This window comes from Cervus elaphus, chromosome 5, assembly GCF_910594005.1.
Source record: "Cervus elaphus chromosome 5, mCerEla1.1, whole genome shotgun sequence".
NCBI classification, from domain to species: Eukaryota; Metazoa; Chordata; class Mammalia; order Artiodactyla; family Cervidae; genus Cervus; species Cervus elaphus.
The window spans coordinates 94,894,607-94,911,579 of NC_057819.1; the positions used below are offsets into that span (position 1 = coordinate 94,894,607).

General features: G+C 44.8%; 1 protein-coding gene across 1 annotated transcript in view; it reads left to right on the forward strand.

The window, feature by feature from the left end:
• The window catches only part of VPS53 (VPS53 subunit of GARP complex), a 122,200-nt gene that overhangs the window by 67,158 nt on the left and 38,069 nt on the right, over positions 1-16,973 (forward strand). Inside the window, exons 13-15 of the mRNA XM_043903317.1 lie at positions 878-972; positions 12,172-12,414; positions 15,529-15,676. Of these exons, the coding sequence (XP_043759252.1) occupies positions 878-972; positions 12,172-12,414; positions 15,529-15,676 (486 nt within the window). The remainder of the gene's footprint in view (positions 1-877; positions 973-12,171; positions 12,415-15,528; positions 15,677-16,973) is intronic.

The window sequence follows — 16,973 nt, forward strand, 5'->3', positions numbered from 1 at the left end:
AAGTTAGCAACCCTGTCTTGGCCCCCTACCCTTGTTGTTGTTGTTGTTTTTTCCTATTTGTTGATGAAATTCAGCAGTCAGGAAGCATAGAAAGTGTTCCCCTTTAGGAGATAGGAAACTTCACCCTGTGCCTGGGGGCAGGCTGCTAACACCTTTGTGCCTCCCTTTCTTTAGGTGTAGTGAAAGTGAATGTCACTCAGTCGTGTCCAGCTCTTTGCGACCCCATGGACTATACAGTCCATGGAATTCTCCAGGCCAGAATACTGGAGCGGGTAGCCTTTCCCTTTTCCAGAGGATCTTCCCAACCCAGGTCTCCCTCACTGTAGACGGATTCTTTACCAGCTGAGCCACCAGGGAAGCCCTTCTTTTAGTGTAAAATCGTAGTAATAATTCCTACATTGAGGGTTGTTGTGAGAAGTAGGTGAGATGTCGTTTCGTATCAAAGTGCTTGGTCCATAGTAACAAGCAGTGAATGGAGGCTTTCAAAACTAGACTGTGTAAAAGCACTTTAGACGTTCCAAGGCACTGCCCAGCCATAAGGTGCTGATTACTAGCAAGAATTTGCATTTTTGAAACATCAGTCAGATGATGAAGAACTTCCAAATTGAAAATGCATGTGTTATCACAGTAGCCGTAAATCTTACACTGCACAGAGCACATAAATGATGCCAACAAAGCTGGTTTATTATTCACAAGCTGGCATGAATTATAATACAGGACATGGTCCTAGTCTAGTTACACTGCGTGCTTCTTTTCTGTAAGTTAGGAGTGAACTTTGAAGAGATGTTTTTGTTGAAACTGCTGGAAAATTTGCAAAGATGGCTCAAGCTTAGAGTTTCTTTTTTTCTTTCCTTTTCTCTCTTTTTTTCCTTTACAGCCTAAGAAGCCTAAAGCCCCAGACAATCCATTTCACGGCATTGTTTCCAAGTGTTTTGAGCCGCATCTCTACGTGTATATTGAGTCCCAGGACAAGTGAGTGACAACCATTTTGCTGCTTTCTCCTGCCATTTCTCCCTCGTCAAGTCAGGGAGGGGCCTTACAAGGGCACAGCTCGTTCTAGAGGTTGAAGGAGGGACTTGGCATGCCCATGACCCTCCCTGGAAAGCTGTTAAGGATACTTTTTGGTCTTTTGAGTGTTATAATGGATTATGTCTAAAAATCTCAGAAGCCTGAATGTGACTCTGAGGCGCTCCCAAACAGGTCCCAGCGCCTATTTCCGAGATGGGCACTGAGCCCTTTACATCTGCATGTCAATCTGCCAGGCTTTATGATATCAGGTGCTGAAAAGTGGAGACTGAAAGCCTCAACTCTAATGTATATGTTCTCAAGTATAATTTAACTTTTCATTTTGAAATCATTTAGATTCACCAAAAAGTTATAAAAGAATTCTCATTTGTCCAGAGAATGGTGGTGGTGGTTTAGTTTCTAAGCTGGGTCTGACTCTTTGTGATCCCGTGGACTGTAGCCCACCAGGCACTTCTATCCATGGGATTTCCAAGGCAAGAATACTGGAGTGGGTTGCCATTCTGTTCTCCAGGGGATCTTCTGACCCAGGAATTGAACCCATGTCTCCTGCATTAGCAGGTGGGGTCTTTACCACTGCACCACCTGGGAAGCCCCCAGAGAATGGTAGCAGCTTAGAGAACCACAGTTATCAAAATCAGGAAGGTGCCATTCTCCCCTAAATGTCCTTCCTCTGGTCCAAGACCCAGTCATGCATTTAGTTGTCAGGTCTCCTTAGTCCCCTTTAAGCTTGAACAGTTCCTCAGTCTCTTCTTTGTCTTTCATGACCTTGACACTCTTGAAAAGTGTTTGACCAGCTCTTTTGTCCAAAGCCCTCAATTTCTGTTTGTGATGTTTCCTCTTGATTAAATCCAGATTATGTGTTTTGGGCAAGAATACCACAGAGGTGACATTGTGTCTTCTCAGTGCCCAGCGCACGATGTCAGGAGGGGGCACCTCACGTGGCTTTGTCCTGTTACTGCTGAGGTTGACCTTGACCAGTTGCTTAAGTGGTGTCTGCCAGCTTTTCCCCAATAAAGCTGCATTTTTGCTTTATAATAAGTATCTTGTGGGGGGATACTTTGGGACCATGTAAATATCCCCCGTCTCGTCACTTTGCCCCTCATTGTCACTCTCTTGACAATTCCTGCCTGACACAGTGATTACTGTAGTGTTTGCCAGACACTGCGGGTTTCTATCATTTCTTCTACATTTACTTATTGGGATTCTACTAGAAGGAAGAGCTTCCTCTTCTCCCCCACTTGTTGGTTTGTTTGTTTTTGTCTGTTTGGACTGATGGCTTCTTATTTTCTTTGATGGATTATCATCCATTTAATATACATGCTTTTTACAAATGCAGGGGCTCCAGAAAATGCTTATCAAGCAGCCCACTGCAACCACAGCCAGTTGAATACGGTCATGAGTGCTCTCACAGCCAGAAGAGTGTGGTCATGTTCCAGTATCCACTTCTATGCAGAGGACAGCGACCCCTCCTCATCCCTGAAGCTCTGTCCACAGCCAGAGCAACTGTGGAAGGCCCTTCCACAATGGAAGGCAGATTTTGGAAAGGCCGGGTTTCTGAAACAGGTTGAACTGACTGGAGGCAGGCTGGTCCAGGCTTCAAGAAGAGGCCCTGTAGCCTAAAGTATATGTTTAGGAGGACCAGACAGTGGCTCACACAGGGACGACAGCAGCTCTGAGAAACTCCTCGAGGGGACTTCTCTGGGAACGCACTTAGATCCTAAAGTCTAGTCCCTCCCCCTCTTTTTTTTAATGCTTCTTTCATTTTAGCACGTATATTCCAAGGGTAAACCAGAAAATTAAGAGAACATTTCAAGTGGGTATTTGTGTCTCACCTGGAATGTTATTGTTCTTCAACTATTTGATTTTTTGTTGTTGTTCATTCGCCAAGTCATGTCTGACTCTTTGCGACCCCTCATGGACTGCAGCACCTCAGGCTCCTCTGTCCTCCACTGTCTCCCAGAGTTTGCTCAAACTCATGTCCATTGAATTGGTGATAGATTGCTTCTATTCTTTTCTTCGTTGATTACAAAATTTTGTAATCATATTACAAATTACGTATTAAAACCCCAGAAAATTAATTTGTGAAAGAGCTTCTATGTTAACAAAAACAACCTCCTCCCTGCCACCTACCCAGCAAAAAAAAAAAAGTTGCCTTGACATCTTTTGCCTTGTAAAGCCTCAGTTTTCCTCCTGCTTTGTATGCATTTGGCTTACATCCATAGGCATGCAGAAGGGCAGACTACTAAAATCAAGTTTAAGAAATCATTTCCTCGTCTGTTAAATAGTTACTATTACCATTTTTGTTTTTTTTAAACATCCTGTCTGTTTTTTTAAAACATCCTGTTTAAACATCTGCATTCACAAAGTTTTTTTCAGGATTACTAATAAGACACCTCTGCAGGGCAGGAAAAAGGAGCTGCTATTTGCCTGTTAGATGAACAGGTCTTGAAGTAGTCCGCCTGTATGACTACTATGGGCCAAACTCCTATCTTCTCTTATCAATCCAAATTCTTAATTTTAGAAAGGCTTGAAAGCTGTTGGGTCCAGGGTTTAAAGTGCATATCTGAGATAACCATGTGGTTTCCCCCAAACCTATCCAGCCTTAAAAAAAAAAGAAAAAAGAGTCATTTTGTGGATTATCTGGTGTCATCCTGGGATCCACTCTTCTCACATGGCCTCCATTCATGTAAAGCACACTCATTGTTCATGATACTTTGGGCGAAGGGCCAGCCCTCCCTTCCTTAGGGACTCTCCATTTCTCTCTGAAAAATGCAGGGCTGGCCCCTCAGCCTGCCGCCTGGACTCGCCAGGACGCAGCCACAGCACAAGGGCAGTAGCGGAAGCTTCTCGTAGGAGAGCTGCGTAGGCTGGGCTGCTCTCGCTCCAGAACAAGCAACAAAAGCTGGGAGCAGGAAATCGAGTTCAAGAAACCCATTTCCTCGTCTGTTACAGGAGAGCATCAGACAGAATAATGCCTAAAGCAGCGGGTTTTTAACCTTGAGTCATAGACCCCTCTGAGAACCAACAAAAACCACAGGCCCTCTTGCCACCAAAAAAAAAAAAAACAAAAAAAAACACGTGAACCCACACACTATTTTGAGTATAGTTTCAAGGGGTTCTTCAAAGTCCTTCCTGAAGTCAGAGCATCCCAAGACTGGGGAAGGAACTCAGGTGGACACTGACTGGGGGCAAATCACTACTCCTGTTGTAGCTCTGCAAGGAGGAAAACCTGAGGCCATTCACACGCTCCCAGAGGACAGAGACCCAACTCAAGGTAGTGGAAAGAGCATGGGCCTGGGTGCCAGGCAGACCTGCACTTGCATCTGAGCCCTGCACTCCTCCTCGGGCCTCCAGCTCTGGTCCTCACCTCTCCGAGTCTGTTTAGCACCCTCTACCATCAAGTGTATAAAGCCCCCCTGGAAGGATTAGCAGCGAGGGTGAAACGACACGACGTGTCGGCACCTGGCAGAAGAAAACAGGGCTCGGGAGCCGTGTCTGCCCTGCCCTTATGGCAGTCCTGTTCCAGGCTCTCAGGTGGTTGGGTGGCCTCGTCGGTGCTGCCAGCTCTCTGTTGAGCCTGGCGTGGGGTCCACTCTCTCATCCCCGTAGCGCCCTCCCTGCCGGGGAGCGTCCTGGCAGCACCTGCCCCCAGCCCAGGGCCCAGCAGCAGCAGGAGGACCGCAGAGCCGGTGCCCAGGGAGGAGGCAGGAGTGGGGCTGTCCCGAAGTCACCTCTCACCCAGCTGGGCCGAGCTGTCCTCCTGTGCCCTAAACCGGTTTCTCAGTTTTTGTTTATGTCCAAGGAGGAAGTTAGTTGTATCTCTTCTACTCTTGGAGATGTAGTCATTTTCTTTGGCCGACTCTTGCAGAAGCGATGTCTTTCCATAACCGCTTTTCCTTCACTCCATTCAGTGACATTTTCAGGCTGAGAAATTATTAGTGACTCCATTTCTGCCCATTTGATTTCTCTCCGTAATCACTTTTTCTTCACTCCATTCAGTGACATTTTCAGGCTGAGAAATTATTAGTGACTCCATTTCTGCCCATTCTCCTGAGTTCTCTGTAATAGCTTTTGTTGAAATAGAGCCTGCCACCGCTTCTAGCTTGGTCAAGCCTAGAGTTTCTCTGTAAACAGACGTTGCTTATCGTTTGTTTTGAATTAACTTCTAACTTTCAGAAGAGTTCCAAGAATTGTACACAGAGCTCCTGTGTATTCTTCACCCAGATTTTTCCATTAATAGCTGTCCCTCCCACCTCTGAGCAGACACACTCACAGACAGACACATTCTCATATAGATATACACATGGTTTTTGTTTGTTTATTTACTAGTCTCTTAAGTCGTGTCTGACTCTTTTGTGACCCTATGGCCTGTAGCCCACCAGGCTCTTCTGTCCATGGAATTTTCCAAGCAAGAATACTGGGGTGGGTTGCCATTCCTTTCTCCAGGGGATCTTCCCCACCCAGGTATTGAACCTATGTCTCCTGCATTGGCAGGCGGATCTTTACTACTGAGCCACCTGGACAGCCCCACATAGCCACAGCGTAGTAATTACAATCAAGAAGGTAGCGTTGACACAGCACTTGCATTGAATCCATAGACCCCATTCACTTTCCCCATTTGTCCCAATCCTGTTTTTTATAGATCCCAAATCCATTCCAGGATCGCAGGTTACATTTATTTGTCACAACTCTTTGGTTCCATCCAGAAAAATAACTTATTCTTTCTTTATCTTCCATAGCCTGAAAATTTTTGATGAGTGCAGGCCAGTTACTTTGTGGAATGTCCCTCAGTCTGGTTCTGACTGATGCAGCCTCATGAGTCGTGATTCATACAGAAGTGGTGCTGTGTTTTTCTCAGTGACTCCTATCACGAGACATACAGTGTCAACGTGTCTCATAACTTGTGCTGCTCAGTTTTACTACTTGGTTTAGATGGTATCGGCCAGGTTAATTAATAAGCGTTTAATAAGTGTTAATTACTTAACCATGAACTCATATAAATAGCTCTTTTCTCATATTTCACTTACTTATTTTACCATCCGTTAATGACATTTGTTTAAATCCTTTATTACTAAGAGAGTTGCCAAGTAATTATTTTTCTAATCCCATCATTTCTTCTGCATGTCTTCTGTTTTAAGAAACAGCTTTCTCTTTTCTCCATTTATTTATATCAACATGGACATGTGGATTCCTGTTTTATCCAGTGGGTTTATAGCCATTACTGTCTTTTTAACCTTTAACTTTATGTTGGAATAAATTTCGACCTAAGAAAAATTTCAAAAATAGTGCAGATATTCCATTTCTCTCTCACAAACTCCTCCATGTTCGCATCTTACATAACTGTAGTACAGTTATCATCAAAAACAGCTGGTTAACACTGATACAGTACTAGTCACTTAACTCCAGGCCTTATTTGGATTTTACCAGTTTTTCCACTGAATGTCCTTCTTCTCTTCCAGGATCCATCATTATTTGTTTTAATGGTCAAATTGTCCTTGACTTGGCCCCTTCCAGCTGGTTTTCCATCCTTTTTGTACGCCCCTAGTGTTTTTTGAGCACTTTCTTTCTGGCACAGCAAAATACACCAGACTCATCTTGTACTTTCCTAACCTAGCCCTGGAGTCATCCATTTTTCCAGGATCCCTTGTTCCCTTGGCGGGAAATGTTTAGAAACTAAGTGCTGGTCATCAGGTATGTTCATTACTTCTTGAGTATCACGCTTCTAGGCCCTCCAAGCTGAGAGAGCTAAGACATACATGTATGTGTATATCTATGTATATTTTTACCCTCTTATACCTATTTATATATTTAAACCCATCAGTCTATGCCAGTAACTCCAATTCTAACCTAACACTGCAGGGTTTATTGGAGCCTCCCTGTTCCCATGTCTGTAACTGCTTTCTACAGCCGTGAGAAACTTGTTCCCAGTATCCCCCATGTAGTTATTTCTCTGCTCCATATACCAGGTGTGCTCAAGCCAGAGCTTGGCTCTCCAACCTCACTGACCGCACCAGAGCCAACCCCCCTGCCCCAGTCAGAAGGCAGGGGTGTATGTGTGCTAAATCGCTTCAGTCACATCTGACTCTCTGTGATCCTGTGGACTGTAGCTCGCCATGCTCCTCTGTCCGTACGTTTCTCCAGGCAAGAATACTGGAGTGGGCTGCTGTGCCCTCCTCCAGGGGATCTTCCCGACCCGATGGAACCCACATCTCTTGATGTCTCTTGCACTGGCATGCAGGTTCTTTACTACTAGCGTCACCTGGGAAGCTTGCATGTACCCTTGGATGAACAAGTTCTATAATTTCCTGGGGTCTTAAGCTGCTTCGCCCCAGCTCATCCTCTTGTCCACTTTTTCTGACTACTGTCTTCCTCTTCTGGAGCCATCACTCCTGTACTTTCCAGTTAAAATACCATTTCTGTGAATGCTGCCTGCAGATCCACCAGGAAAAACAGCCTTGGTCATCCATACCTAAGCTTGGTCCGCAGTGTGGTTTTTCCCTCTATGTTTTAATCTTTCCCTCTATTGCCATCACTCTGAAGTAGTCTGTATTCCCACGTGGTTTTTCATATCGGTGGCACTCCCAGCAGTATTTCACATGGCTCCCCCGAAATGCTTATACAGTTCTTGGGTTAAAAGCTCACGTTACAGGGAAGAAGGCAAAAGACCCCATCCATACCCATGATGTCTTTCTTTAAGCTGGAAAGAAAGTGAATCTGAGCAGTCATTGTGACACCACAGATCTGTATGGCGCTTTTGAGATTTGAAATCAAAGCCTGGGGTAGTGGATAGAGCTTGGCTTGGAGATAGTACCTTAGAGATAGGCCCCAGTTCAAATTCTAGCTCTGATAAATTCTGTGACCTAGGGCAAGTTATATTATTTTTCTCAGCGTCGGTTTTTTCATTTTTAAAATGGGGGTATTAATGCCTTCTGATCAGGGCTGCTGTGAGGATTAAATGAGGTTGTATTTATAATGCATGCAGCAAGGTACCTAGTTTATAGGCTTACAGCCTAGGGTAAGAGAGAGACCAAAAAACCATTTTGGAACACAGTATGGAGGGGTAAAAGGTATGACACTAGTTTGCTGTGGGAATTCAGATGTGTATGAACCGAACTGCAGGTATCTTCTACCTCAGCCAGCCCTCTCCTTTTCCCATCCTCTCCCTCTCACATCATATTCTGTACTTTTTTTTTTTTTAAAGAAAATTTTTTTGGGGGGGTGTGTACTAGAATCGAACCCAGGCCTCCTGCACTGGGAGCATGGTCTTAGCGAAGTCCTTTGTACTTCTGAGTCTAGGCCTTTATTCTTTCACCTGGATCTGCTGTGAAATTTTCTGTCTAGTTTCCTCTCATATTTTCTTTGTCTAAAACAAATTGTTTGTAGTGTCTATACTGCAAAACTAGCAATTTATTGCCATCTTGAGATCTTAAGATCATAAGCATAAGCATCCTATCCCCTAATAGGATACTGTGTCTTTATCCTCACAGCACCATGAGCAGGACTTAACCCTTTATAAACGTTTGTTTGATTGTAATTGGTTTAGGGCATAAAGGGCAAGTCTACAATTCCGTTCAACAGGTCAGCATGCACCATGTCCCTTTCTCCAGTAGCTCTTCCTATAAGATCATGCTGAAACTCAGGGTAGCATTGGGTGTCTGGAAGAAATGGTAGCATTTTTTTTTTAGGTGAATTCATTTTTATCTGATACTTACAGCCCACAGCACTTTGCACATACTAAGTGCTCCGTCCGGTTTTGATTGGTTTAGACCCTCTGTGCCAGCTCATGCACCTTGCCCTTCCCATCCGGGTGACTCTTCCTCTTCTCTTCTGTGAAGCTGCTTGATTGCTCGTTTTCCAGTGTCTCGTGTGGCATAGCAGCACGCTGATGAAGAGTGCTAGGTGAAAGAGAGGAGTGGGATACTCTGACTGGTTTATTTCTCATTCACACCAGAGAACAGTGTCCAAAGTAACCCAGTGAACATTCTGCAAAATGTGGAAGTTTGTTAGAGCTTTGTTTATGAGGAAGTTTTTGTCTCTGTTCTATGATCGTAATTGATTTACAGTCTTACTCATCAGCTTGACTCTGAAATAGGAGGTAGATGACGAAGTATCCTGGCTTCAGCTTCCAGGGGAACTAGATGAGAGGGTCAAGTAAAAATGGTTCAGAGCTGTGGCCCCTGTTTTGGTAGGCACCGTGGATCCAGAGGTTAGAGTCTCTCATAGAAGGACTCTAGTGGAAGCCTTGCCTGCTGTTCTGAGCTCTCCTCTGTGCACCAGCCCTACCCCCACCTCGCCTTCCATTCCCACCCTTTAGGGACAAGATGTGGAGGTTGGGCACCAACATAATTTGGAGATTAGTTTCACGCATAAGCATGAAGGGGGAGCAGAAGTAACAGAGACCTTATCCCTGCTCTCAAGAATCTTACGATAACATGCGTGACACAGAGAAGAAGATTCTACCACTGGAGAGCAAGCAGCTTTCACCTTTGGTACCAACATCACCTTATAAGAAGGGACTGGCTACAGGACTGTCTCAGGAAGGATCTGAATTTACCCCGGAGATCAGTGAGAAAGACAGCCATTCCTGATGAGCACTGCCCACCGCAGGCTCAGGATGGGAGAAGGTCAGCATGTTTCCAGGATAAGTGACATCTTCACATTGTATAGTAGTGTATTTTTAAAAAAAAAGTGTCAGCGTTACAGATGCCAGAAATTGCAATTATATAGAGGATGGACGTGAATAGGGGTTGTCTGGGTGCCCCCTGAACTGAGCTAGGAGGGCAGCGGACAGATGGCCATGGGAGAGACACCAAGGAAGTCATCCAGGCAAGGGCACAGAGTTAGGGGCTAGAGATGGAGCTGAGGGGGCAGCTGAGGGGAGTCCAGCTGAAGCGTGGGTACACCGTGGAGGAGAAGTGGGAGATTAAATGGAAAGGTGAGGCAGGAAGAGGGTGTGAGGAAGGGGGATGGTCACCCTGGAGCTTTCCAAGGTCAAGCTCTTCCTTGGCTTGCTGACCATCCCCACCGTCACAGTGCACCAGGCTAGGCCTGAAGTCCTTTGAGGGCAGAGTGACTGTATCTGGATGTCATAAACTCTTAGTAACAAAAGCTCTTGGGTAAAGTGTCAGTCTTCTCCTGTTCATGCTAATTGATACTGCGTGTGGTTCTTGTCTTTTTCTTCCTGACGGTTATATAAATACATGTAAAAAGCACAGCTGGGTTCCTGTAGCCTCAGACAGTAACCTAAGAAGATGCAGAATGTCAGGGCGGGTGGGAACACCCTCCCCTTCCCATGTTTCATACAGCAAAACTGTGCGGGGACCGATTAATACAGCCCTGTGGGGTGCGACAGTGATGACTCAATGTGACTGAGGCAAACTCAGTGACGTTCGAGTGGGAACTGGGCGAAAATTAACACCATCATCACCACCGTGACCTGGGGCAGGCCTGGAGCTGCTCAATAGTTTCTCTCCTCTCAGAAATTCTTGCACCGTTAATTCCAGAAGTTGTAAGAATAAACTGCATTAAAGGAGAAAGAAGGCATTTTTTTGTGAAGAATATTTCATTACAGTTCCTCTTTGTTTAGGTATCTATCTGCTGGAAACCTTTAGGTTATTGTTATTTTTTAGTTGCTAAATTGTATCTGACTCTTTGCAACCCCCTGGACTGTAGCCTGCCACAGTCCTTTGTCCATGGGATTTCCCAGGCAAGAATATTGGAATGGGTTGCCATTTCCTTCTCCAGGGGAACTTCCCGGATCAGGGATCAAACCTACATCTCCTGCTTGGCCGGTGGATTCTTTATCATTGAGCTACCTGGGAATCCCACCTTTAGGTTAATGATGTCTAAGTATTTGCTGACATTATACCTTTTGTGTTTGAGGAGTAGTAGGGTAGAGTGGAGGGCTTCCCAGGCAGCACTAGTGGTAAAGAACCTGCCTGCCAGTGTAGGAGATGTAAGAGACATGGGTTCAATCCCTGGGTAGGAAAGATCCCCTGAGGGCATGGCAGCCCACTCCAGTATTCTCGCCTGGAGAATCCCATGGACAGAGGAGCCTGGCAGGCTGCAGTCTGTAGGCTCACCAAGAGTCAGACACGACTGAAGCGATGCATGTGTGCACAGGGTAGGGTGGGTAAGAAGCATGAGGTTTGGAGGCAGGCTGCTTGGCTTTTAATCCTGGCTCCCCCGCTGTCTGGCTGTATGACTCTGGACAAGGTCCTTTTCTGTTCCTCGCTTTATAACAAGGAGGTTAGTGTTAGTTCCTGGGTCATAAGGTCATTGTGATGATCAAGTGAAGTTCAATGAAGTGATGCTTACAAAGAGCTGTGCATCATAAGTGTTCAGAGAATGATGACTGTCATCATGTAGGGTTTTCATTTCTGGCACGAGAAGCTGATACTAATATGGTACTAGGACCAGGGCACACAGCTAAGCAGTAGATTCTAGGCTCAGCTTTGCCACTAAATTGTGTGACCAACTTTCCAGGCCTTCATTTTGTCATCTCTTAGAGGGTCCAGTGATACTTTGTCTTTCCTCCAGGGGTTTGGGATCAAATGTGACCATAGAATGCCTTGAAAAGTGTAAAGCAGCAGACAAATGCCATAGTTTGTCATCGATGTTATTATTGGGGGGGGGGGGGGTTGGTTGATGATACTGATAAAGATGGGTCCAATTTTTTTAGTGTTTTAAATTAATTGTTTTTTCTTGAGGTGTAGTTGATTCACATTATTGTGTTAATTTCAGGTATACAACAAAGTGATTCAACTATATGGGTTGATTCTTTTCCTATATAGGTTATTATAAGATATTGAATGTTGTTCCCTGTGTTATACAGTAAATCCTTGCTAATTGTCTATTTTATATACAGTAGTGTGTATGTTAATCCCATGCTCCTAATTTATCCCCACCCCCTTTTTCCCCTTTGATAATCATACATTTGTTTTCTGTTTGTGAGTCTGCTTCTGTTTTTGTGAACAGATTCATTTCTGAATACAAGCGATATCAAATAATATTTGTCTTTGACTTACTAAAATGGGTCCAGTTTTCAATGTAACAAACATGTGGAATGATTTCCTGGTGGCAGTCAAGCACAACTGCTTTCTCCTTGTTGAACTAAAATGACATTTCACGTTTTCTTCTTGCTAGAAACCTTGGAGAGCTGATAGATCGGTTTGTGGCCGATTTCAAGGCCCAGGGCCCACCTAAGCCCAACACGGACGAGGGGGGTGCCGTGCTCCCCAGCTGCGCTGACCTCTTTGTCTACTACAAGAAGTGCATGGTGCAGTGCTCGCAGCTCAGTACCGGGGAGCCCATGATCGCCCTGACCACCATTTTCCAGAAGTACCTCCGCGAATACGCCTGGAAAATCCTCTCTGGCAACCTGCCCAAGTGAGTTCCCATTCTTCCTGGTGTGAGTGGTAAAGTAAGCTTCTGAATATACCTAAATATGGAAATCTTTGAGGAAATCCATTCTGAAGTTGTTTACTGAACTGCTAAGAATATCAGGAAAATCCCCTGTTGGAGTTTCTAAGGGTCTGAGATGGTTTCCTCTCAAATGGGATCCCCTAGCCAATCAGGACCGTCACAGGAAATGCCCTCTCTGGTCACCAGCATAGGTCACATCCTAGCACGGTGGACTCCAGAGTGTCAGTCCCATTATAGATGGATTTAGTTCACGTGGATTCAGTGATTCAGGGATAGGTACTTGGCAAAAAAAAAAAAAAGTGGGGTTATGGTAGAGATGACTTTCGAACAGTAAGGGCAGTTTCATTCAGGCCAGAGTCTCTCTTATGACATCTTGCTGTCTTGGATGGAGCCCAGTGTTTAAAGGTGTTGGGGGGTTTGTGGTGAGGTCATTGTATAGCAGAGCTCCTAATTATAGTGACTTGACTGTATTATTCCGGGGCACTAAAACATCGTTATATTTTTTATTGTGTGTGAGTATTCAGTTGCTCAGTTGTGTCCGACTCTTTGAGACCCCATGGACTGTGCATGTTGTTTCCCAGGCAAGACCCCAGTCTCCTCTGTTCATGGAATTTCCCAGCCAAGGACACTGGAGTGGGTTGCCATTTCTTCCTCCAGGGGATCTTCCTGACCCAGGGATCAAACTCATGTCTCTGGAGTCTCCTACTTTGGCAGGCGGATTCTTACCACTAGTGCCACCTGGGAAGCCCATATTTCTTATCACTTGAAATAAAATGGATCATTCAACTAGAATTTTAGAGATACTTGGGATATATAGTAGTTTCTATTATAATAGAATAGGGTCGAAAGCAATGCTTCAGAATTTAGTAGTTATAAATCTTCCCCATAGCTAAATTCAGCGGTTCTGGAATGAGCTTCTGTCCTGGTCACTAAAATGTGTCATATATAGGAGTTTTACATTATTAGGAGGAAAGAAAATCCCTAGGCTCTACAAGACATTTAAAGTAACAGGCAATGTTTCACCAATGAGGATTTCTTTGAATATGATTAACATTGTTTTTAAATTTTTAATAACTGGTATCCTGATTTTCAAAATAATGTAAGTTTGTTATAGTTTGGAAAACAGAGAAGAGCACAAAGATGAAGATTAAAAAAAAAAACACCACCCAGAGAAGACAAATTGAACTTCTCAGTATACATTTTTCTGTTCTCTCTATATATGTCGTGTGTGCAACTGTGTGCTTTTGTTTATTTGTTTGACAGAATTGGGACTGCAGTGCTTATAGTTAGGTTTGTGCCCTGCTGCTTTCATGTAACATCATGCTGTGTGCATTTTCCCATGTGTATTAGTCAGTGTCACAGCAGGAAACAAGTGGTACATGGCTGTGGCATTGTCAGTAAAGAGACTGTTTAGAAAAACGGGCAAGCGAAAGGAACCAACGGAGGACTCTGAAGCATCCAAACACTAGTGGGTAATTGTTACTACCTTAAAATTCATCTGAGGGCTGGGGCTGTGGACAAAGGGCTGCCCCACGGGACTGTGGTCAAAGGGGGTCACTGCCAGGACCATGCTGAAGCAGAAGGAGCAGGAGGGCTCGTTGTCACTCAGACTCCTCTCTGCTCAGCCTCTCTGACTTGCTGCAGCCATGGCTGTTGGCAGAAACTAACAGAAGACCAGAGGGCTGGGGAAGCCTGGGAGATAAGTCTTCAGAGGTCAGTCTCCCACACGGAAGAAAAGAGCAGAAAACAGTTAGCACAGTAAAAATATTCATCCAGGCACTTTTTTTTTTTTTTTTCCAAATTTACTTGACTGCAGCCCGGTTCTTAGTTGCAGCCTGCAGAATCTAGTTCCCTGACCAGGTAACGAATCTGGGCCCCCTGCCTTGGAAGTGCAGAATCTTAGCCACTGGACCACCAGGGAAGTTCCAGTCAAGACACTTTTTTAACATCATGAACATCATGATGCCATGATGTTCCCACATACAGAAGACCCCAAGCTAACTTCTGAGATTTTTTTTTTTATTGACCATTCTCTTAATTAACCATTTACATTGGGTTCACTATTTTGGTATTTCAGATGACACTCAGAAAAGCGTCCTTGAACAGAGGTAGAACTACTGGGTCAAATAGTCTAAAGATTTTTTTCTAAGCTCCTGAAATATACTTCCAAAATGATTATATAGTTTGCTCCTAACCCAATGTGGAAGAGAGGGCCATGTCCTTATACCCTTATAGGTACTAAAAATTAAGACATCTTCAAATCTTTAATTACCAATAAGACTGGCAAGTTTAGGATTTTTTTGGTTTGTGAAGGAAAAGAATCTCTCCTTTTTTTTTTTTTAAAGATAAGTGTCATTGAATTCTGTCTTTCTAAAAAGTGGAATCTTGGACTTGTCTGGTGGTCCAGGGGTTAAGACCACGCACTTCTACTGCAAGGGGTGCAGGTTTGACCCTGGTCAGGGAACTAAGACATCCTGCATGCCACACAGTATGGCCAGAAAAAAAAAAAGCAGAATCTCACAGTTTAAAATTTATAACTATAGGAAGTTATTTTAAAAACTACATTTTCCTATATTGTGATCACATGATTAGATCAATAGGAAGAGATGAGATGCTTTTGTGTTTCTTGAGGCAGTCAGGACTTTGGCCAGAAACCGTGTATTAACCTTCGCTCTTGAACCCCTCCACAAGCACAGATTCCCAGGCAGAATTTTCTTAACTGAGAAAAACAGTTGGGGAACCAGCTCTTATGCTCTGGGTGATCCTGAATGAGCTGTGCAGATCAGGAAATTCCAGGCTAAGCAGAGAAGCCGCTCAGGAGCCTGAGCGTCATCATAGTTAATATGACTGACAACTGGCTCACTGTTGGGATTGTCTCTTCCTATTTTTGATGATCAGAGAGTTTAAACAGATGACCGTCAAGGTCAGGTCACTCGGAAGGGCCTCATTGTGTGTGGATTTGTTTGGGCCATGTCCAGCCTTTCCTTCCCCCTTTTCTTTTTCTTAAGATGTGCTGTTTCCAGGTCAGGAAGCCAGGGAGAAGTCCCGGCCTGACTAGTTCCTGTTGCTTTTCCTCAGAACCACAAGCAGCAGCGGCGGGCTGACCATCAGCAGCCTGCTCAAGGAAAAGGAGGGCTCCGAGGCGGCCAAGTTCACCCTGGAGGAGCTCTGCCTCATCTGCAGCATCCTGAGCACCGCCGAGTACTGCCTGGCCACCACCCAGCAGGTGAGCCACCCCGGCCACCCAAGTGCCCCCTTCTCTTCCTGCGCTGTCTGGGGCACCGAGCTCAGGTAGAAGACCACACAACCTCGGGCAGACCCGCTGGCCTCCCCCAGGGAACAACTTGAGGTCCAGCCAGAAGACAGCCCCAGCAGCTACTGCGCAGAAGGACCATGTTAAAGGGAGGCTGGGCGAGACTGACCAGCCTCCTCCCTGGAGCTGTGTAAGCCACTCAGAGGGCATGATGTGCCCTCTTGAAAGTAGGTCAGTAGCCTTGTCTCCCATATGTGAAAAACAGTAATAAGCATAGTGGTGCTAGGCCCCAGACTTGGTGGTGCTGAGTCACAACCAGTGGTTTTGTTCTCAGGAGGGTTACCAGGCTCAGCAAAAACCCTCTGGGCTTTTATGTGTCTCCTGAAATTTATGGAGCATTCTCTATTCTGCCGAAACAAATAACCATTGTTTGGATGCTGACGTTCAGGAACCGGGAAGGAGGAAAGGGTGATGCCCCTTCTGGAGCTCCCATTAGCAGAAGGAAGACCCAGAAGAATTTTCCATTCAGCCTTCAACATGGGATTAGAAGTTCCTTTCCACATTGGCTCTGGAATTCACTTAAGGTCAAGAGAAAGAAAATAACTAGGGAAGGTTCCATTCTTCCTCCCTTTTGGGATTTCTTATTTCTGCATGCCTAGATCATAGGAAGGCAGCCATGACTTACGGTTCAGACAGTTATAGTTTGGAGCACCCGTGAGCCAGAGCAAGAATACAGGAGGCCAGAGAAGGGTCCCCCCAGAACTTCACAGTTGAGGTTAAGCCAGCCAGAGGCGGGGGCAGTAGTATGCCCTGCTTGGGGACATGGTCACACGGAGTCACACCAGGAATAACCTGTGAAGTTTTGGCCTTGGAGCCAGAGACAGCCACCCGTTTAGTGTCAGAACTTCCAGGGCAGGATGGCAGTATCTATGAGGACCTCCAAGGCAGGGCCCAGAGTTCTTTGATGAAGAAACACGATTTTAACTATTTTGTGTGTGTGTGTGTGTGCAGAAAGAGAAAAACACACACATATAAATAGGGTATTTTAATAGTAAAATAACCATGGTACCAAAAAGAACTATATAATCAATGACTCTCAATCCCATCACCCTCAAATAATCATATTAGCAATTTGGAGCCTTTTTTTCTGTGCTTTTCCATGAACATAGTTTCATATGTTCTATAATTAACTTGGTTCACTTTCATATCCTCTTGTTGTTTTTAACATCACAGTGTTAGCATTTCTCCTGTTGCTCTGATGTCTTTCTTG